The sequence below is a fragment of the Drosophila albomicans genome, chromosome 3 (assembly GCF_009650485.2).
Source record: "Drosophila albomicans strain 15112-1751.03 chromosome 3, ASM965048v2, whole genome shotgun sequence".
NCBI classification, from domain to species: Eukaryota; Metazoa; Arthropoda; class Insecta; order Diptera; family Drosophilidae; genus Drosophila; species Drosophila albomicans.
The window spans coordinates 34,116,759-34,136,540 of record NC_047629.2 but is presented as its reverse complement, the minus strand read 5'-3'; the positions used below and the strand labels follow the sequence as shown (position 1 = coordinate 34,136,540).

General features: G+C 34.3%; 1 protein-coding gene across 3 annotated transcripts; it reads right to left on the bottom strand.

Annotated features, from left to right (window-relative positions):
* Positions 1–664: 664 nt before the first annotated feature.
* LOC117571665 (angiopoietin-related protein 7-like) lies at positions 665–8,450 on the bottom strand. Of its 3 annotated transcripts, none has more exons than XM_052005059.1 (3): positions 8,364–8,450; positions 7,105–8,294; positions 665–977 (listed from the first exon to the last, which is right to left on the bottom strand). In XM_052005059.1, the coding sequence occupies exons 1-3, from the start codon at positions 8,442–8,444 to the stop codon at positions 887–889; spliced, it is 1,362 nt and encodes a 453-aa protein (XP_051861019.1). In that variant the 5' UTR covers positions 8,445–8,450; the 3' UTR covers positions 665–886. The 3 variants fall into 3 exon arrangements, with proteins under 3 accessions (XP_051861019.1, XP_034109797.2, XP_034109796.2); XM_034253906.2 differs by lacking the exons at positions 7,105–8,294; positions 8,364–8,450 and adding exons at positions 1,039–2,228; positions 2,298–2,415; XM_034253905.2 differs by lacking the exon at positions 665–977 and adding an exon at positions 6,862–7,043 and having other exon boundaries at positions 8,364–8,446.
* Positions 8,451–19,782: the final 11,332 nt, after the last annotated feature.

Sequence of the window (19,782 nt, the reverse complement as noted above, 5' to 3'; positions counted from 1 at the left end):
AAAATCTAGATTGTTCAATCTTGAAATTCAAAATTAACATCTTGCTTTAAGAATGAGAAAATCTTAAAATTGAACCAAGAAGGCAAAATTTTAAATCAAGATCAAGCAACCTTAAATTTATAGACAAAGAAAAACAAGTAAGAAAGTTGCAGTCGAATGTGCTGGACTGTGAGATACCTACCCGCTACCCATTTTGAATAAAAGCAAAATATTGCGGTATTTTTTTAAATATACCAAAAACAAAAATACTAAAAATATAGTATATATAGTATAGTAGTATAGTATTATATATAGTACCACATTCAAAATATACCATAGACGGCACAATATACCAGATTGTCGGCCAAAGAAACTCAGACCCCTAGTAAGTAGGCGGTTTTGCCCATACAAAAGTATTTCTTTAATAACTTCCACAATTTTTATCTGATCGCAATCAAATTTTCAGAAATCATAAATACTATAGTTATTATTGTATACACCAAAATTCAGCTGTAGCTTGAAAATTACGCTTGTTATTCGATTTTATTGATTTGTGGGGGCGGAAGTGGGCTTGGCAAAAATTTGAAACAAACTTGATCTGCGTGCAAACATAACAAATACTGTATATCTCTATCTCTTATAGTCTCTGAGAACTATGTGTTCATACGGACAGACGGACGGACACACAGACGGATAGATGGATATGGCTAGATTGTCTCGGTTGTTGATTCTGATCAAGAATTTATACTCTTTATAGGGTCGGAGATGCATCTTTCTACCTGTTACATACATTTCCTGCCGGCACAAAGTTATAATACCCTTCTACCCTATGGATAGCGGGTATAAAAATATAACTAATTATATTTTTTTTATGTTTGTTTATGTAATATATATTGTTTTCAGTTTATCACTTCTTCATCGCTTCTTTGGGACGAATTAGCATCTTAGCTTCTTCCATGTAAAACAATGGGTAAATCATATTTGGTTGATTTAAGTTACTGCATAAAAAAAAGAATAATTTAGTATATTCCATCAAAAGGAAAAAATAGTAATGCTTACCCATGCTGACAATTGTTGTACCACCAGCCACTTTCAAAATCAGCTGCACAATTGCCACTGCCAAAATCGTTGTCGCGATCGAATGTTGAGAATTTCATGTTTTCGCTGTATCTCATCGAATCTCTAATAATAGTTTCGCTGAATTTACCCAAACTCAGTGCGTATCCATGGTCTTCATCAGATATTTTGAAGTCGTCATAACCAGCGTAGAAGACACTTCCATTCACAGCAACCAAATGTATATAAAGTTCGAATCTATGCAAGCTCGTGATACGATGTATTTTCTCGAGTCCCAGGAAGAAATCACTCTTATAAGAACCGAAACCTTTGCGATACGTTGCCCAATCCCTATTGAAACTCTCATTTCCCCCAACTCGTTGTTGTATTACAATCCATCCAGGTCCAGCTAACTGACTATTGCATAAAACATCGAAGAAACCTATGCCAGAAACATTGAGTGAATGAACATCTGAATCTCTAAAAGGAATGCACGTTGTGGGACTTAACTTATCAAGTTCAGATTGACATAACTGATTTTGTTTCACTTTATCTATTAGCTTAGTCTCACTTTCTTTTAATTCCAATTGAATTTTTTTCTGCTGTTCTCTGATATTCCCTGATGTCCTTTTCAATGTATCAATTTCAGATTGGCATAACTGAATATCTTTATCTTTCTTTATTAATATAGATTTACTCTTCTCTAATTTCAACTCAAGTGTTTTCTGATGTTTAGTATTATTTTGAATGTTCTCACTAAATCTCTTAATTTTTTCATCTTTTTCAATTAAACTTGAATTAAGATTTTGAAATTGAAGTTGGCAATTTTCTAAGTTGGTGGATTTATCAGCTATTTCTCCTTTTAATTTCACAATAATATTTTGTTGTGAATTAATATCAGATTCTAATTTTTCAACTTTATTTTTACTCAATTGCAAATCGTTTTCCCCTTTAATTACTTTGTTTTTATACTCATTTAATAGAGCTGCCTCTTTCATGAATTTTTCATGAATTCTCACAATTTCATGATACTTTTCCATAAGATCCGAATTTAATTCATTTAACATATTTTCTTTAATTTCTTTGTCTTCTAACTCATTTCTAACCTGTCGAAAATAATCTAGCAACGGTTTCACAGTTTTATAGTTCTGATTTAGGCATTGCTCTTCCAATTTTCGGTCGAATACGCATGTCTGATAAGAAGAAAATGTAAACATTCTTAGCACGCACTGTATTACACTGCTTTATGTAACTGTTCTCACCTCTTCAAGGGCAGCTGCTGCCACCACGAATATTTGAAGTATTATTAAGAAAACAGTTGCGTTGATTTTTATTTTGCACATTTTGAATATTTCGACTGCATGCAAACAAGATGAATTTGAAACTAAAAGCTTAATTTAAATCGACGAAGAATATAGCTCTAAGTGCTGCATGATTTTGGAATTAACACGTGATCAACGGATGTGGGTTCAGCCCAAAAGTTCGTAGCGGAAGTGAAGGCGATAGCAAATTGTGACAATGTCAAATTTCTGACACATGTCTTGATAATGCAACTAGAAGTGGCGACAGTATTTGAGTAATTCATTTATTCGGAATTTGAATTTACTTAAAATAAGAAAACTGTGTAGTGTAAAATTGCAATGTATTATATATACATATGTATGTATCACATGGATATTATTTTGAAGTCAGAATCAATGAGCCAAGATATTAATAATGTCACATGGAGATAACGTATCATGATCAGCTTTCTCTCTCTCATTTTCTATCTGTCTCTCATCTATGTCACCGCTTTCAATCAGTGAGAGTGATTCTCTGGTTTATCTCCGCAATGCTGACGCAGACGCGTTCCAATTGTTGAGGCGACACACTCATGCTTATTTTATATGTTTTAATTTATATTATATAAAACAACAAAAAAATTACTTTTGTTTGGTTTAACCCCAACTTCATTCAATGCAGTAAAATGGCTGATCTTGAGTTAAATTTATATTTAATATGTGCAAATTGAGTATTGAATTGAGAAATGTAATTGACAAGAAAGAACAACCTGACTTTGCAATCGTTATTATCAAACATTACTCTACAGGATGAAGTGTTTTTTAAGTTTGTTTTCACTTTGTGTGCTTTTGACATATATGTATGTATGTATATACTGATCGTTCTATATGTTGCTAATTTATTAAATGTATGTCATGATGTCGGATCAACATGACTTTTACATTGGACGCTGTATTTTTGGGTATTACGTTTTTAGAGTGGGGTATCATTATCAAAAGAAGCTCAAAGTCTGTTCAGCTGAAGATAATGTGACAAAATTATTCTATTTTCGAATTAAGCTGCATCTAAAAGTAATTAAATATGTGCTTATTTAAAGAGTAATACCCTTTATTGAGGTTGGCTTTTCTGTTCTGTTGCATACAAGATGTTTTAATGTACTTGGAATTTTGGAAAATCCAAAAGCAAACAATTGAAAACAATTTTGAACATAATAATAAATACTATTAATATTGCCAATTAAGATTTAATACAACAAACTTTCAAGTTCAGGGGACTGGGTATCTTGTAGTCGTGCAATCTCGACAAGATCGTTCTTTTTCGATCTATTTGTTCAGTAAATACATATATATAATGGCTCCTAAGTCTTTCACACATCATGCCTGCACGTGTTTCTCTCTTCACTCTCAGTTGCTTATCATCGCATTGCTGGCTTTAGCTTCTAAACTGCCCAGCAGCTTGGCAACAATTGTCAGAATGACGTCTTTTTCGGAGAACGCTTCAGCAAAATCATAATTCGCTGACCTACACCAATTATTTAGATGTTGAAAGTAAACAAAATACAATTTTTCGTCGGCGAAATATGCGCCACGCACAGAGAAAGACATTTTTGAGCACACAAAATTTATTCAATATATATTTTGATTCGTCATCAACACAGTTACATTTCGGCAGACTCGTTCATTTTTTATTCTGCATTACATTACATTCATTTTTTTCCAATAAACTAAAGATACTTATGGAAATATATACATAAGTGCTTTTATTTAATCTACAAATGCATTTCAATAACGTTAGCTGTTGTTGTTGTTGAGATTTGTTTTTGCATATGCAAATGAACATCAATTAACATTTGTAAGTGCGTCTGTGGGATAGACACGATCAGCCAGCGCTTGTTTTGGCAGTTGACTATCGCGTACTCGCTTGCACTCGGCTCCAAGCGTGCATTTGTCTGAGCTTAGAAGCAACTTCTTCTGTTATACACCACCACAACTAGCATCGTCTTCCGTTTTAACGAAGTAGCAACTGCTTCCGCTTAACTAATAGCAAATTCTTTTGTTACTAATATACATACTCCTTTTCTGTTTAGCTTCTGTTCCCTTTCATATTAATTATTTTTGATATTTATTGATAATATAAATTTGATTGTTAGCTAATGCTCAATGTTCCCTCTTTAATTAACTCTCTGAGATTCAAACTATATGAGTATTGTTCTTATATAAGTTATAAGATGTAAATATATATAGAACAAAATTCTATTGTGTTAACTACTATTACTACTGAGTAAACTTTGACTTTGGTTTCTACTGATGTTAAATACAGCTCAGAAACTAAAAATAACAGAAATAAATAACTAACTAATTATAATTTTTTTTTTTTTTTTTTGTTATGTTTGTTTTTGTAATATATATTGTTTTTATTATTTACATTTTTCTTTTATGTAATTAAAGTTAAGTTGGGTTTTCTTATTAATCCGCATTTTATATAAACATTTGGAATTTTCAAAAGTGGTGCAATTTTTAATTTCGCTGCTGTACATATTCCCTCAGTTGATAAGGAAAAGAGCGGCCTTCATGACGTCAGACTTGTGACGAGCAGTCGAAAATATTTGCTGGCTCTCTCCGCTGATCTTACCCTGCAGCTTAGCAACCGCTGTTGAGCACCGCTTCTATCTATAATTCTGCTAAATCTAAATCGGGAGAGGCGGAAGATGATGATATACATTGTGTTCCGATGGGTAGATCAGCTAAGTGATCTCGAACATTTTCTATTTTAATAACAAATTGTCTTTAACAAACTTGAACAGGTCTCCAACTTTATTGCAATTAAAAATTTATCGAACGCGTTTAATACCAACTCATCGCATTTAATAAGTTATTTTAATAATGATTTTATACTTTAAATAATAAATAGTTTAATAATTAGACCGTGGCCGGAATCTTTCATTGAAGTTACTCTTAAAGACAATGTAAAAATAAATAATTTATTATATATGTATGTACATATGCTGAACTGCTATTATCTGAAGAAAAGTCATTGTCCCGATCGATGTTTAAGCAAAGCTCAATACGTAACCGTTGAATTCATCGGATATAATCGTATTCTTCGTAACGAATGTACTTTGTTGAGTTATTTGATAATACGATATGAACGTAAATCTCGAGATAAATTTTACCCAATCCAAGAGAGAAATCGCTATCCGGAGATCCGAATTCTTAGCAATACATTGCCCAATACCTATTGAAACTCTCATTTCCACCAACTCACTGACTATCGGATAGATCATCGAAGAAACCAAGTCCACAATTTTTGATCTTATGAATTCCAGTACGTTCTCCGCAAGTAGAGCAACATGATTAAATATAATACTAATGAGATCTGTCTCATTGAATGTCTTATTAAATTCTACTGAACATAACTTACTAACACTACCTTTTTGTAGAATCTGAATTTGAGACTTCTCTAATTGCACCTAAGCTTTCGTGTGTCACGATATTTATCTTTGTTTATCTCGAAATAATTTTATGTGAAGAATTTAGTTTCTTTAATTGAACCTCATAGTCGATGAAATTATTGGATTTATCTATTACATATATTATCTTTTTAACTGTCAATATCTGTTGTTTGTGACTTAATCTTAAATTGCAATTTATCAACTTTAACTTGACACAGTTGCAGAGCATTTTCCTTGTTGCTTTTTTTTCAAATATCATTATCCAATTAAATTGCCTTTTTCATTAATTCTTTATGAAATTTTAAAGTTCCATTATACTTTTCTAGAATTTAATGATCTGTTTTTCCCTTAATTTGTTTTGTTCTACCTCATTTTTTATTTGTTGAAAATAGTGGAGCATTGGTTGCACAATTTTATAAGTACATTATATAAAACATTTAATAGTATTATTATTAGATTATTATTATTATTAGATACACGAATTTGATGAGCCTCCTTCAATCTAAATATCTCTCAATTCGATGGACTTTCAAAAAAGCATTTAAACACTAAATGATCACTTTTAACGGATCAGTGATCAGTACTCTTCTCTCTGCTGATGAACATCGTCTTCATTTTTGCAAACGCTTATTTCTCTCTCTAATTTAGAGATAACTTCAATGGCTTCATTGAAAGAATATATTCAGGATGATTAGAAATCTATCTTTCATCTCGAAATAGCAGATTGCCTTTATCCTGTATTATTCACTAAGTACTTCACTTCCTGTATTATTTGCCTGTATTATTCGAGAGGAGAACTAAGCAGAACTTACATCACTTTCATCGAAGGCATCAATGGACCAAGTCCAGCATGGACTTACCATACACCCTCACTACTCTCTCTCTCTCTCTCTCGCTCTCTCTGTCTATCTCTTTTTTGTCCGTGAGAGCGATTCTATTCCTTACCGTCGCAATGGTGCAGATGATGCAGATTTTGCAAGTAACATGAAATATATTTAATAATTGTGTTTTATTTTCACGAATAATAATGAATAATATATTTAAAAATTATAGTTTTTTTACGAATAATCATGAACCTATTAGTCGAGAATGCTCGATTACAAATTAACCTACTTTACTTTAAATACTTAATCGTATATTAATCAAAAACCAAATTCATAGTGCACCAATTATAACTTCAGTTTATCACTTCTTCATCGCTTCTTTGGGACGAATTAGCATCTTAGCTTCTTTCATGTAAAACAATGGGTAAATCATATTTGGTTGATTTAAGTTACTGCATAAAAAAACGAATAATTTAGTATATTCCATCAAAAGGAAAAAAAAGTAATGCTTACCCATGCTGACAAGCGTTGTACCACCAGCCACTTTCAAAATCAGCTGCACAATTGGCACCGGTAAAATCGTTGTCACGATCGAATGTTGAGAATTTCATGTTTTCACTGTATCTCATCGAATCTTTAATGATAGTTTCGCTGAATTTACCCAAACTCAGTGCGTATCCATGGTCTTCATCAGATATTTTGAAGTCGTCATAACCAGCGTAGAAGACACTTCCATTCACAGCAACCAAATGTATATAAAGTTCGAATCGCTGCAAGCTCGTGATACGATGTATTTTCTCGAGTCCCAGGAAGAAATCACTCTTATAAGAACCGAAACCTTTGCGATACGTTGCCCAATCCCTATTGAAACTCTCATTTCCCCCAACTCGTTGTTGTATTACAATCCATCCAGGTCCAGCTATCTGACTATTGCATAAAACATCGAAGAAACCTATGCCAGAAACATTGAGTTGATGAACATCTGAATCTTCAAAAGGGATGCAAGTTGTGGGACTTAACTTATCAAGTTCAGATTGACATAACTGATTTTCTTTCACTTTATCTATTAGCTTAGTCTCACTTTCTTTTAATTCCAACTGAATTTTTTTCCGCTCTTCTCTGATATTCTCTGATGTCCGATTTAATGTATCAATTTCAGACTGACATTTCTTGATGACTTCATCTTGCTTTACTAACATAGATTTCTTCTCATTTACTTGCAATTCAATTCTTTTCTTGTGTTCTGTTATATTTTGAATATTCTCACTTAATCTCTTTATATTTTCATCTTTTTCAATTAAACTAGAATTAAGATTTTGCAATTGAAGTTCGCAATTTCCTAAGTTGGCGCATTTATCTGTTAATTTTCCTATTATTTTAACAATAATATTTTGTTGTGAATTAATCTCAGATTCCAATTTCTCATTTTTATTTTGACACAATTGCAAATCGTTTTCCCCTTTAAGTACTTTGTTTTTATACTCATCTAAGAGAGCTGTCTCCTTTATGAATTTTTTATGAATTCTCACAATTTCATGATACTTTTCCATAAGATCCGAATTTAATTCATTTAACTTATTTTCTTTAATTTCTTTGTCTTCTAACTCATTTCGAACCTGTCTGAAATAATCAAGCAAAGGTTTCACAGTTTTATAATTGTGAATGCGGCATTGTTCTTCCATTTGTCGGTCGAATTCGCATGTCTGATAAAAAGAAAATTCAAACATTCTTAGCACGCACTGTATTACACTGCTTTATGTAATTGTTTTTACCTCTTCGAAGGCAGATGTGGCCACCAAGAATACGTGAAGTATTATAAAGGAAAAAACTGAGTTGTTTTTTATTTTGCACATTTTGAATATTTCGACTGCTCGCGAAAACGATGAATTTGAAACTAAAAGTTTAATTTAAATCAACGAAGAATATAGTTCTGAGTGCTGTATGATTTTGGAATTGACACGTTATCAACGGATGTGGGTTCAGCTCAAAAGTTCGTAGCGGAAATGAAGGCGATAGCAAATTGTGTCAATGTCGAGACAATGTCAACTTTTTGAAGCATGTCTGAGAGAGGATTCTTGTTAATGAAATTAGAAGTGGTGACAGTTTTTGAGTAATTTATTTATTCGAATTTTGATTATACTTAAAATTAAAAAACTGTGTAGTGTAAAATTGCAATGTATTATATATACATATGTATGTATCACAGGGACATAATATTGAAGTCAGGATCAAAGAACCAAGATATTAATGATCTCACATAGACCTAACATATCATGATCTGCTCTCTCTCTCTCTGTGTCTCTCATCTACATACGTCACTGTTTCAATCAGTGAGAGTGATTCTATGGCTTATCTCCGTAATGCTGAGATGCGTACCAATTGATGAGGCGACACACTCATGCGTAATTTATATGTCATATTATATAAAACACAACAAACAATTTACTTTTTGTTTGGGGTTAATGAACTTTACTCAATGTAATAAAACACTTAACTGTACCTAAGTTAAATTTATATTTAATATGTGCAAATGCAATCTTAAAATGAGCAATGCAAATCACAAAAAAACAACCTGACTTTGCAATCATTACTCAATATGGACTTCCGACTCCTTACTATCAAACTTTATTCTGCAGGGTGAAGTGTCTTTTAAGTCTGGCAAGAGAGTTTTCACTTTGAGTGATTTTAACATATTTGTATGTATGTATAAGTATGTATGTCATAATGTCAGATCAATATGACATTGACATTGGATTTTTGGGCATTAGGTTTTTACAGTGGGGTATCATCATCAAAAGAAGCTCAAAGTCTGTTCAGCTGAAGATGGTGTGACAAAATTATTCTATTTTCGAATTGAGCTTCGATTATTCGATTTTATTGATTTGCGGGGCGGAAGTGGGCGTGGCAAAAATCTGAAACTAACTTGATCTGCCCTATATATAGCTCTATCTCTTATAGTCTCTGGGATCCAGTGTTTCATACGGACAGACGGACATGGCAAGATCGTCTCGGCTGTTGATGCTGATCAAGAATATATATACTTTGTAGGGTCGAAGATGCCTCCTTCTACCTGTTACATACATTTCCTGCCGACACAAAGTTATAATACCCTTCTACCCTATGGGTAGCGGGTATAAAAAATGGAGTGCTTTTTTTCGCGTTGTCTAATTTTATTCTAATAAATTAGGTTCTAATTGTAAAGAAAGGAAACTATATCATTTTAGGAAACAAGAACAAAATTCTGTATTTTTAAGATCTTAAATCAAAACTTGCAACCAATTTTTCAAACTAGAATAAAACGTTCTTGAATAATAATTTTAATCTAAAATTAAAATGTTTTTAATTTTAAAATGAAAATTAAACACAATTTTTGTTACAACCTAAAAATATAATTTCAAAATTGTTCAAAAAAATTGTAAATCAAGATTTTTCAATATATTGTAGTATTTTTTTTACGCTCTGTGTAGTGAACTGAAAATTCATCAACATTTCCCTTTCCGTTAGGTCAGTTTGGCAGCCATCAAAAATTCAGCCTTCGCTTCCCTTTAACGAGCTCATTTCATTCAATCGAAATTATCCTTTATGAATTTCATCAGCACTTTTCCACTGAAAATTCATCAACATTTCCCTTTCCGTTAGGTCAGTTTGGCAGCCATCAAAAATTCAGCCTTCGCTTCCCTTTAACGAGCTCATTTCATTCAATCGAAATTATCCTTTATGAATTTCATCAGCACTTTTCCATTCCGCAGTTAACGTTGAGCCTTTCTCCGAGAGAGAGAGAGAGGGAGAGTGTGTACTTTCTTAGGGCCATTATCAACTCTCTGTCGTGGCTTGGCATCTTTTGCGTGACACTGTCAACGGCGCTGAACCAATTCAACGCTATTCAAATTGCGTATCCATCTTCATTTATTTCATTTTCCTGACATTTTTGCTGATATTTTGCAGCAGCCCACGTAGCAGGAACTAGTCTCTTCTCCCTCGCTCTCTTTTCCCTCTCTCCCCAAATGGCTGCCAATTGAGTTGCCGCGTCCAGAGCCATGATGCCACAAACTAGCAGCACGTCTTGGCTTGTTCCCTGCTCGGAAATGGAAAAGTGCGCCAACTTTTCGCTTGAATTGGCAATGGTTACACCTCACTGCCTGCCTCTCTTCCTCTTCCCTGTGGCTGCAGTCTCCCTCCTCACTTTCTGCTCATCCTTATACCGCATCACCATTTGTTGTCTGCGGTTTTTTTTTGCGGCGCTTGCAACGGGACAACCTGTAATCGTTCTTTTGCGCCACATTTAAAATGTCTCCGGGTGTTCTTTGCCTGTCTCATCCTTCTTCTCCCCTTCTGCTGTCCATTCGTTCATGTCTTGTTAGCGTAAATCAAGCGTAACAAAGCGACGCCACAGCATCGCTGAGGGATGCGGCACAAAGAAAAACTGCCAAGATGAGGCATTGGTCTCCTCTAGCTGTGATGCTTCTTCCAGTTGCAAAACTCCTTCTGCCTCCTTCTTCAATTCCAAGTTGTCGCAAAACTGGCAAACGGGCAAAAAGTCGCTGGCAAATTTATTATGGCGCTCAAACGGAAACGCGAACGCTCGCTCACTAAACTGCACCTCTGGGATCTGAATTCGGGATGCCACCAATACCAAGCAATACTTTCAGGGGGTTTGAGGTTCCAGGCTCCTGGTTCCAACTTGCTTTTGGCTCCAACTTTTACCCCGTCCTGCAACTGTGCTTATTTTGGCAAGCAAGCGACGGACAACGTTGATTAAATGCTGAGAGATTTGCCATTGAGAAAGGCTTTAGAATGCGACAAAAGTTTAAATTGAATTTTTTGAGGTTTAAAACGAAATAATGTAGAGACGGCCAAAAAACAGCGACTTCAATGGAACTTTAAAGTAAGAAAACTTTACTAATAACAGTTGAAGGAACTTAAAACTATAGTTAAAGCATTAATGAATTGAAAGAAGTGCAGATAAAGTAACGAAATAAAATAACGTTGAAGTTGAAGTTCAGAAAATAAACTTAAAATAAAATATATAAAGATGCGATTTCAATGGAAATTTAAAGTAGGAAAACTTAACTTATAACGGTTCAAAGAACTTTAAATGCCAGACAAAAGTACCGAGAAAATGACTCAATAAAATAAAGTTGAAGTTAAAGAACAAGAAATTCAAAACAGAAAATAAATATTAATAAACAAAATATAATTTAATAAAGACGAGTAAACGATGCAATTTTAATAAAAGTTTAAAGTAAGAATAGTTAACTAATAACTGTTGAATGAACTTAAAACGATAGTTCAATTAATAAAACATTAAGAAAATACAGGTTATTTTACTAAATAAAACTAAATAAAGTTTAACTTAAAGTACATAAAATTTCATAGCACAAAGAATAACTAAATAAAATAAACTTGAGATTAAACTACATACAATTTCATAAGAGAAAAAAACACTAAATAAATCAGTAAAATAAAGTTTACTTACTGAACACAAACAAATTAAAAGTCAAAATTCCTATAGTTTTAAATGCACTTAAAGTTAATTGTTTTGTTTACCTTTTTAAGCTTTAAGCTGCATTTATTCTAATCTTACTCAAACTTACGTAAAGTTTCAATAATCTAATCAAAATGTAGATAACAAATTTTATGAAATTTTAGTTCCGGTCATAGAAAGTTATCAAGTGTTAAAGTTTTGGGAAGTAATCAATAAACAATAAAATGAGTTTCAAATTGAATTAAAAACAAATAAAACTAAAAGCATTTAAATCTGACTTTAAGGCAATCAAAAATGAAAATTGACAAAAGAAAAAAAGACAAAAGAATTTAATTTGTGCATTGTGAATTGTAGAATAGAACTTATTTTCACACCTTTTTGATTAAATTAATATTATATAATTGCACAATTATGTAATGATGCATTCCAAGTGATAAAGCATGACTGCAAAATTAAATGCAATTTTACAATTTTACAATTGCAGTAATTAAATTAGGCGCTGTCAGAGTTCACATGAGTGAAAACCCAAACTGACAGAAAGTTAGATATTGTATTCACTGCTTTTTAACATGATATCAAATATCTCGAAATAAAACGAGACAAGTTTAACAAACTAATCAGCACTTGATTGAATTTCGCAACCCAAACTCCAAAAAATTATTTTCTGACCAATATCTAAAAACTGTATTTGCATCGAGTTAGCTCACTTTTCCCCTCCTCCTCCGCTGACGGAATAATGCAATTATAAAGTATTAAAATTATATGGCAAACTGTCGAGCGAGACTGTTGCCAGGATATTGTGGCTGGAAAATAGAGAGAAAAACTCCCGTCAGTGGCAACGTCCTTCCATCGAGGCAGAACTCTATGACTATGACCAACGTTGCGCAAAAATGTTTACTAATTATTTATAAAATATTGGTCGCCATCTGTTTACAGAATTAGTCGCGTTACACGAGGGTAATAGAGTGAGGGGAGGAGGGAGGAGAGTGAACCTGTTAGTTTATTAAAATTGCACAAGCTTTATTGCAATTTCAGCAAGTTTTTGTTTTTGTTGCGGTCTGCGTCCATTTGATTAACAATTTAAAATTATTTTGATTTGACTTTGCAAGCGAATATTAAAAGGAAAAACTTTCGTTGCGAAACACTGCCTTAAATGGCAGCATATTAAAAGCACATTTATAACCATTAATCAGCTTAATTACTACTTAAAAGCATTTGTAGCCTATCACAAGCCTATCAAATTTTAAAGTGTCGAATCATCAATTTCACAGAGAGAAACACACACACTGAAGGAAATTATAAATGCATTCCAAACACATTATGAACGAATAATAAGTTATGGCATAGGCAATGCATTAAAAAACAATGTTAAATGGAAATTTATGCGACAAAGAAAAGCGGCAGCAAACGGCAAGACAACCGAATGCCATAAATATTCTCAAAAGCAATTTCGTGAGCAATTCACCAAAGCAAATTTTTTGCAGATGAAGATAAAGTATTGCTAGAAAAACAGAGCAAACAAAAAGGCGTTCACAAATGTGTTTGATATACTATTTAATATTTGAGTATATTTATTTTGCTATATCACAATCCATAAAAATAATTTAAACGAAAATGTTAACAATTTTTAAATTATAATTAATTTACATTTTAGAGAAAGGAATTTGGGATCACCTTTTACTGATAAAAATTCATAGCATACTTTGAGGCAGCATAATTAACAACCGTTCTAGATAACTCAAATGAAAATATAATTAAATGAAATTAAAAATTATACTGAACCAAAAATGTAATAGGCAAAATAAAAAATAAGGGTTTTTTTTGTTAGTTTTGTTTTTATCGATGCAATAGCAAACTGTAATGTGGAATTTAATATAAGAACATGTTCAAATTCGAAATGAACTGAACTGAAATGCGAATACAACAAACAGAAAAAAAGAGAAAAATGCGGAAAAACAAAGTGCGAGTCAGTTTCACATTAATTTGATTTAAGCGTCGTTGCTTTTTTGACATTTTTATTGTTATTGTTGTTGCGCTATCAGAGGCTGCCGCTTGTTACGCTCTCTTGCATTGTTTTAAACATTTTCCAACACACACACATTTCTTTTTTGTTTTTTTTTGTTTTATTATTGCTGCTGTCTCCATCGCTTTTGTTGCTGTTGGTTTAATTTTTTGCTTTGCTTCTCTTTTTTTGTTGTAATTTATTTGTGAGTGTGTGTTTTTTTCGGGCCACTCGCCATTGTTAAATGGCATTTTCATGCTCAACTGGCGTCAAATATGGCGGCCAATGAGGCGCTCCAGCGACCACGCTGAACCTCTGCCCCTCTTCCCTCTGCTTGCCATCCATCACCCTATGAAAAAAAGGGGCGCCTATTGGAGGCAAAGAGAGACGGGGGACAGCTGCTGTGCAAATAAAGTTTTTGACACGTGCCAATGCCAGAGGCGGAAGGGAAAAAGAGAAGGGAAGGAGGTAGGTGACAGCTGAGCGGCAGGTTAATGCATAATATAAAGCAAGTGCCTCCCAAGTAGGGAAAAACAAGAAGTGATAGGGAGAGTGTCTGGGGGAGAGGGGGAAGCAACATGGCCATGTAAATAAATGAAATATTGTTTTGGCTGTAAAAATCATTTTCAAAAGTGCCGACAAATGCACGAATATAAATTGTGTTCACCTCTTTTCCATTTGCTGTTGTTTCGCTCAACAACATTTTTTATCACTATTATAAAATTTCATATTAAATATTTAATGTTTTTTTTGTGTGTTGTTATTTTTGGTGCAGCAACCGCAAGTTTGTAAATAGTTTGTACAATTTGTATGCAATTTATGGAAAGTGGAAAACAATCCGCAAAGTGTTGGTAAAAAGCAAGTAACTTGGGGATGGGAGCTCAGCTTCTGTTTACATAGTGTTGGTAAACGCCTGAATGGAAGGTAAATGTTTGTTTACGCAGTGTTGGTAACCGACTCGTGGTATATTATTCTTTTGATGTTATGTTTAACTGCAACGTTCTAAACATATCAAAGTTGTATAATTTAAATCTTTTTTGTCTATGTTTAAGTTATTATATAAAATTTGAGTTCTGCTTAATTATAGCAAATTAGAGTTGAGACTATAAAACCAGTGTTGGTAAATAAAATGACCATTTTCAATAAAAATAATCTACTCTTAGTTGGGCAAGTTTTTGTCTAAGAAGAAAACTTATTATTTGTGTTAGTTTGGCTCAAAAACAAACTTAGAGTTGAAAGTCAAAAAGCTTTATAAAATTTTAGATAAATAAACTGGTGTTGATTAGAAGGATTTGTATTTGTATTCCACGAATTCTGTTAGCTAATATACTAATGAACTGCTCTTCAACATCTACAAATGATTGCAGACAACACCTTTAATGATCTCAACAACAATCAACATTTATAACTGTCTTTAGATATAATTTTATGTGTTTCCGCTATGCAACAGTTCAAATCGAATTAAATAGCGATTTAATGTGCTGATCTGTTCGCTTCGTTGATCTTTTCACACTGCCAGTTGTCATTTTATTGCACATTTAATGTAATTTTGAATGACTCAGAACACAATCCAGTGTTAACAACAAATCCGGAAGGGGAAAAAAGCGTTAAAAGCGCGGCAAAAAAGACAAAAAAAAACGTTGTGAGAGAAGAAGTCGAGAACACAGAACTAAAACGCATAAATCTTCGTAAAGTGTCAGTTTGCATATTTTTTTGCATGTTTTTGTTGCTATTTGTTCATCTCGCCGTTGTTGTTTGTTGTTCTCGTCGTTGTTGTTGTTGTTGTTGTCAGCAGCAGCTTTGCAATTGTTGTCGTTGTAGTTGTTGTTTGGGTAATTTGTACGCATTTTCCCATTGTTTTTATTTTGATGGCACATTTTTTTATGCATTTGTTTCCAAGCGATTTGAAGGCAGCTGCTCTACTGTTTGTTTATTATTGTTATATCATTTGTTTATTCGAACGCGTCGAGAGTGTGTGCGTGTGAGTGTGTGTGTGTGAATAACGAGTTGCAAAACGGAAATTAGTTGCAGGACTCTTTTCGAAGAGAAACGGGCTAAAAGTTGCTCAACATTCATCATTAAACCAAAATGGCCGCAAAAAAATGGAGTGTGAAAAGTGCATGGAAAAAGTGTTGCCGAGCTGCGCAGAGGAGAGCGACAAACAAAAACAATTAGCAACAGGCATAGCAATTAGCAAAAGCACACGGGAGCAATGACAATGCGAGAGCAAGGGAGCGAGAGAGAGAGAGAGAGAGACAGAAAACAGACAGCAGATAAATGCAAATGAGTTTCGAGTTGTGGCAAGAGTTTCAGAGCAGTCAGCTTTCGGTGCAGCCAAAGCGATTAGCAGGATTTATGCGAACCAAAAGTTTCGGCTGGACAAGCCGAAAGTTTTCCATTACGTGGTCAACTAAAGAGAGAGATGGGAGAGAGCAGTTGAAAGAGATAAATGGAGAATGTCTGCGTAGGATTGGCAACTTTTGTGCTATGCTGTGTGTAAATGATAAATAAACAAGTGTGCGCACATTTATTACGTCTTCTTCTTGTTGATATTAAAATACACTAGCCAGCAAATAAAATACAACCAGACAACTTTTGGGGAGCGTCAGTGTCGTATCCTTGTAGGCGAATGAAAGTGACAGAGTGAGAGTGAGTGAAAAGAGTTAAAGAACATTGCGTAAATTGCTGCAACAGCAGCTGGAACAAGCAACAAAAGGGGGCTAGAGTTTGTATTTAAATAATTTGCACAGCTTGCAGGATAAAAGCCAAAAAAAAAAAAGAAAAATACGAAACTAAGGGGATCAACAACAAAAAGTTGAACTAACGTGTTAATGAATGTGGCCAAAGCTTCGGGTGGCAAACACTTAACTTCTCTCGCTCCCTCTCTCTCTCTCTCTTTCTCTCGACCAGGGCCAATGACGAAAACTTTGCCCGACTGACAAATTACAACACTAATTATGTGGATTTATTAAATTTACAACGCGAGCGAGGAGGAGACGGAGGGGCAGCATTGTGTAAACACCCAAACAGCACTCAAGAGCAGCTTCAAATGTTGTGGAAAATTGTGATAAATCGAGTGGAAGGCGTTGCCAAAAGAAAATGACGCTGCATTCGCCTAAAAAATGAGCATCTTAATTCGCCCAAGCAACCGAATAGACTACGAATACTACTCAAAATGTCTCCTATGTGAATTAAAAGCTCACACATTTATTCTTATAAATCTCTAGTGGAGCATTTTGCAGCTTTTAATCAAGTTAAAGTGGCATAAATGGTGTTAAGATATTCCGCTGGATGAATGATGACATGTCATTATGCTAAAAGTTCTTCTCTATGCTTAAAGAATGTTGACATTTAAACAAAAAGTTGTGGTTAATGATGAGTAATACATTTCAACAGCAAACTGACCTAGAAGACTAGAATAATATTGTCATGAGGTTTCCCTAGTGAAGAATGTTTCCTAAATATCTTTCTCTATTTAAAAGATGAGTACTTAGAGTACTAGAAATATTATACCATTAAGCCTCACCTAAAAGAATTGTTGCTAGATATTTTCCGCTATTGAATGCATGATAACTTAAAAGAGTAGAATAATATTATTCGTACTTTTACTAGAAGTATATTCAAATAAGATTTACAAAATTAGAAGAATAAGATCATTTAATGAACTACTAGAAGACTCGAATACCTAAATAAGTTCCAGTATTGTGAAAAATATATTTTACAAGACAAGAAAAATCAATCGCCATCGCATTTAAAAAATCTGCCAAAAAAAATACTACTATTGGAAAAAAATGAAGACTAGAAGAATGATATCCTTCACTTTCCTATTGGAAGTGAGTTGTTATTCCATAATTTACTTCCACTATTGGAAACATAAAATTCTAGACTGGAAAAATTACATCTTTCACTTCAGGAAAGACTAGAAGAAGAAGAAGATTGATATCTATTCTCTCAGGTAACCATGATACAATAATACAAGGTAGTCTTTACTTTATGATAGAATTAAGAACCTGAACTAAAAAATTTGTAATCAAAAACAAAAACAACGATTACTATCCAATTCAAAACTATTAAAAATTAAATAATAAAAAATATTTCAACTCTTTTTAATATAGAGGAACAATTAAACCCTATGCACCATTTAAGGGTTAATCACAAAGCTCTATTGTCGATTCTTTCGCACTCACTAGGCGCAGTCGTTTCACTCGCATTTACATATGTAAGGTATAGATAGCGGACAGCTTTTCCGAGGAGACTACCTTGTATTATTGTATCATGCAGGTAACGATATTGTGTCTTGCCATACCGTCATTCCATTAAGCACTTCCAATACTGGAAGATGGTCTTTTCAAAAGCTGCTGATCATGCGAAAACTTCGCAAACTCAATAAACTTTATGTGCATGTCAAGCTCTGTCTATCCGTCGAGCTTTTTGTTAATTGGTTTCCCGCTGTCGCTCTGGCAATTTATAGCCATATAAATTAATGTACTTGTAGCTGCATTTTCAGTCCCCTTTTGTTGAATTTTCAATACAAGCGATAAACTAAATGTAAAATACAATAAATCGCCCTCATTGACCTGCGCGTCGGAGTTGCAACTGCCAACAAATGGGTTTAATTATGCGCCACACAGTTGCAGGCAGTCCGGGAGAGGGTCCGGGAGCGGGGGCCAGGACAAGGTGCATTTGGAGCCAGGACAACAGTGACAATAAATTCCAGTCTGGCGTTGGCGTCGTTCTCAAGTGCAAAAATATATTGAAACCAGACGAAACAACAACTACAACTATGGCAACAACAAAGTTGTGAGCTGAAAAGCGCATTTATAGTGGAATTTTCATTTTGCCAAAGGAATTTTCCATTGCTCCTCGGAGCAAAATTAAAAACAAAGAAGGGAAGTGGACGTGGCGGTGTGGGTGTGGGGGCGTGGCAAGTGTGAGCAAGTGGCATAAATAAGTTTGCTAAACAGCTGCCCAGCAGGCGAGTGCGGATGGGAAAGCGGATGCGGATGTGCTCGGCCGGATGTGCCATAAAGAGCACGACTTACATGCAATGAACACGAAGGTGAACTACTCTGACTGTACATGAAGGGAAGGGTGGGACTTGACTTAATTGAGTGCACCACGACAACTTATCGACAATTGGGGCAACTTTGCACGAATGAGGCAAAAAGAAATACCCCAACTATGGTTCGCTCTGCCAACAACATTGTTTGAAGGCGTTCAAAAGGATTGAATTGCCACAGCAGCAGCAACAGCAGCAACAGAATTTGCTAGCTGGCAGGCAGGAATCTTCCGTTTGCTTGTTTCGAGTTGCCAATTGCATAAATTTCCAAAAGGCATCCGGGATAAGAGCAAACACACGCACACACACTCACACAGAAACTCACATGAGTACAGCTGACCTGAGTATTTGACTCTAGCTATCTCTGTCTTACTCCCACATGATGCGAGCTTTCATTTGCATTGTTTGCCTTGCTTCGTTTTGCTCTCACTCACATTCCACATGTGGGCGACGCCTGCATTTTGTTGTCTACGTAATTGAGCGACAGCTATCTATGTTTGTGTGGGACCTCTGCTTTGTGGATCGTGTCATCGCACTCGCGGATCACGCTTCTGCAGCTAGCAGCTAATTATTGATGTAAACAAATTAAAAGCGCAGTGAAACATAAAAACAGCTTGCGACTACAATTACAATTACACAATGAGT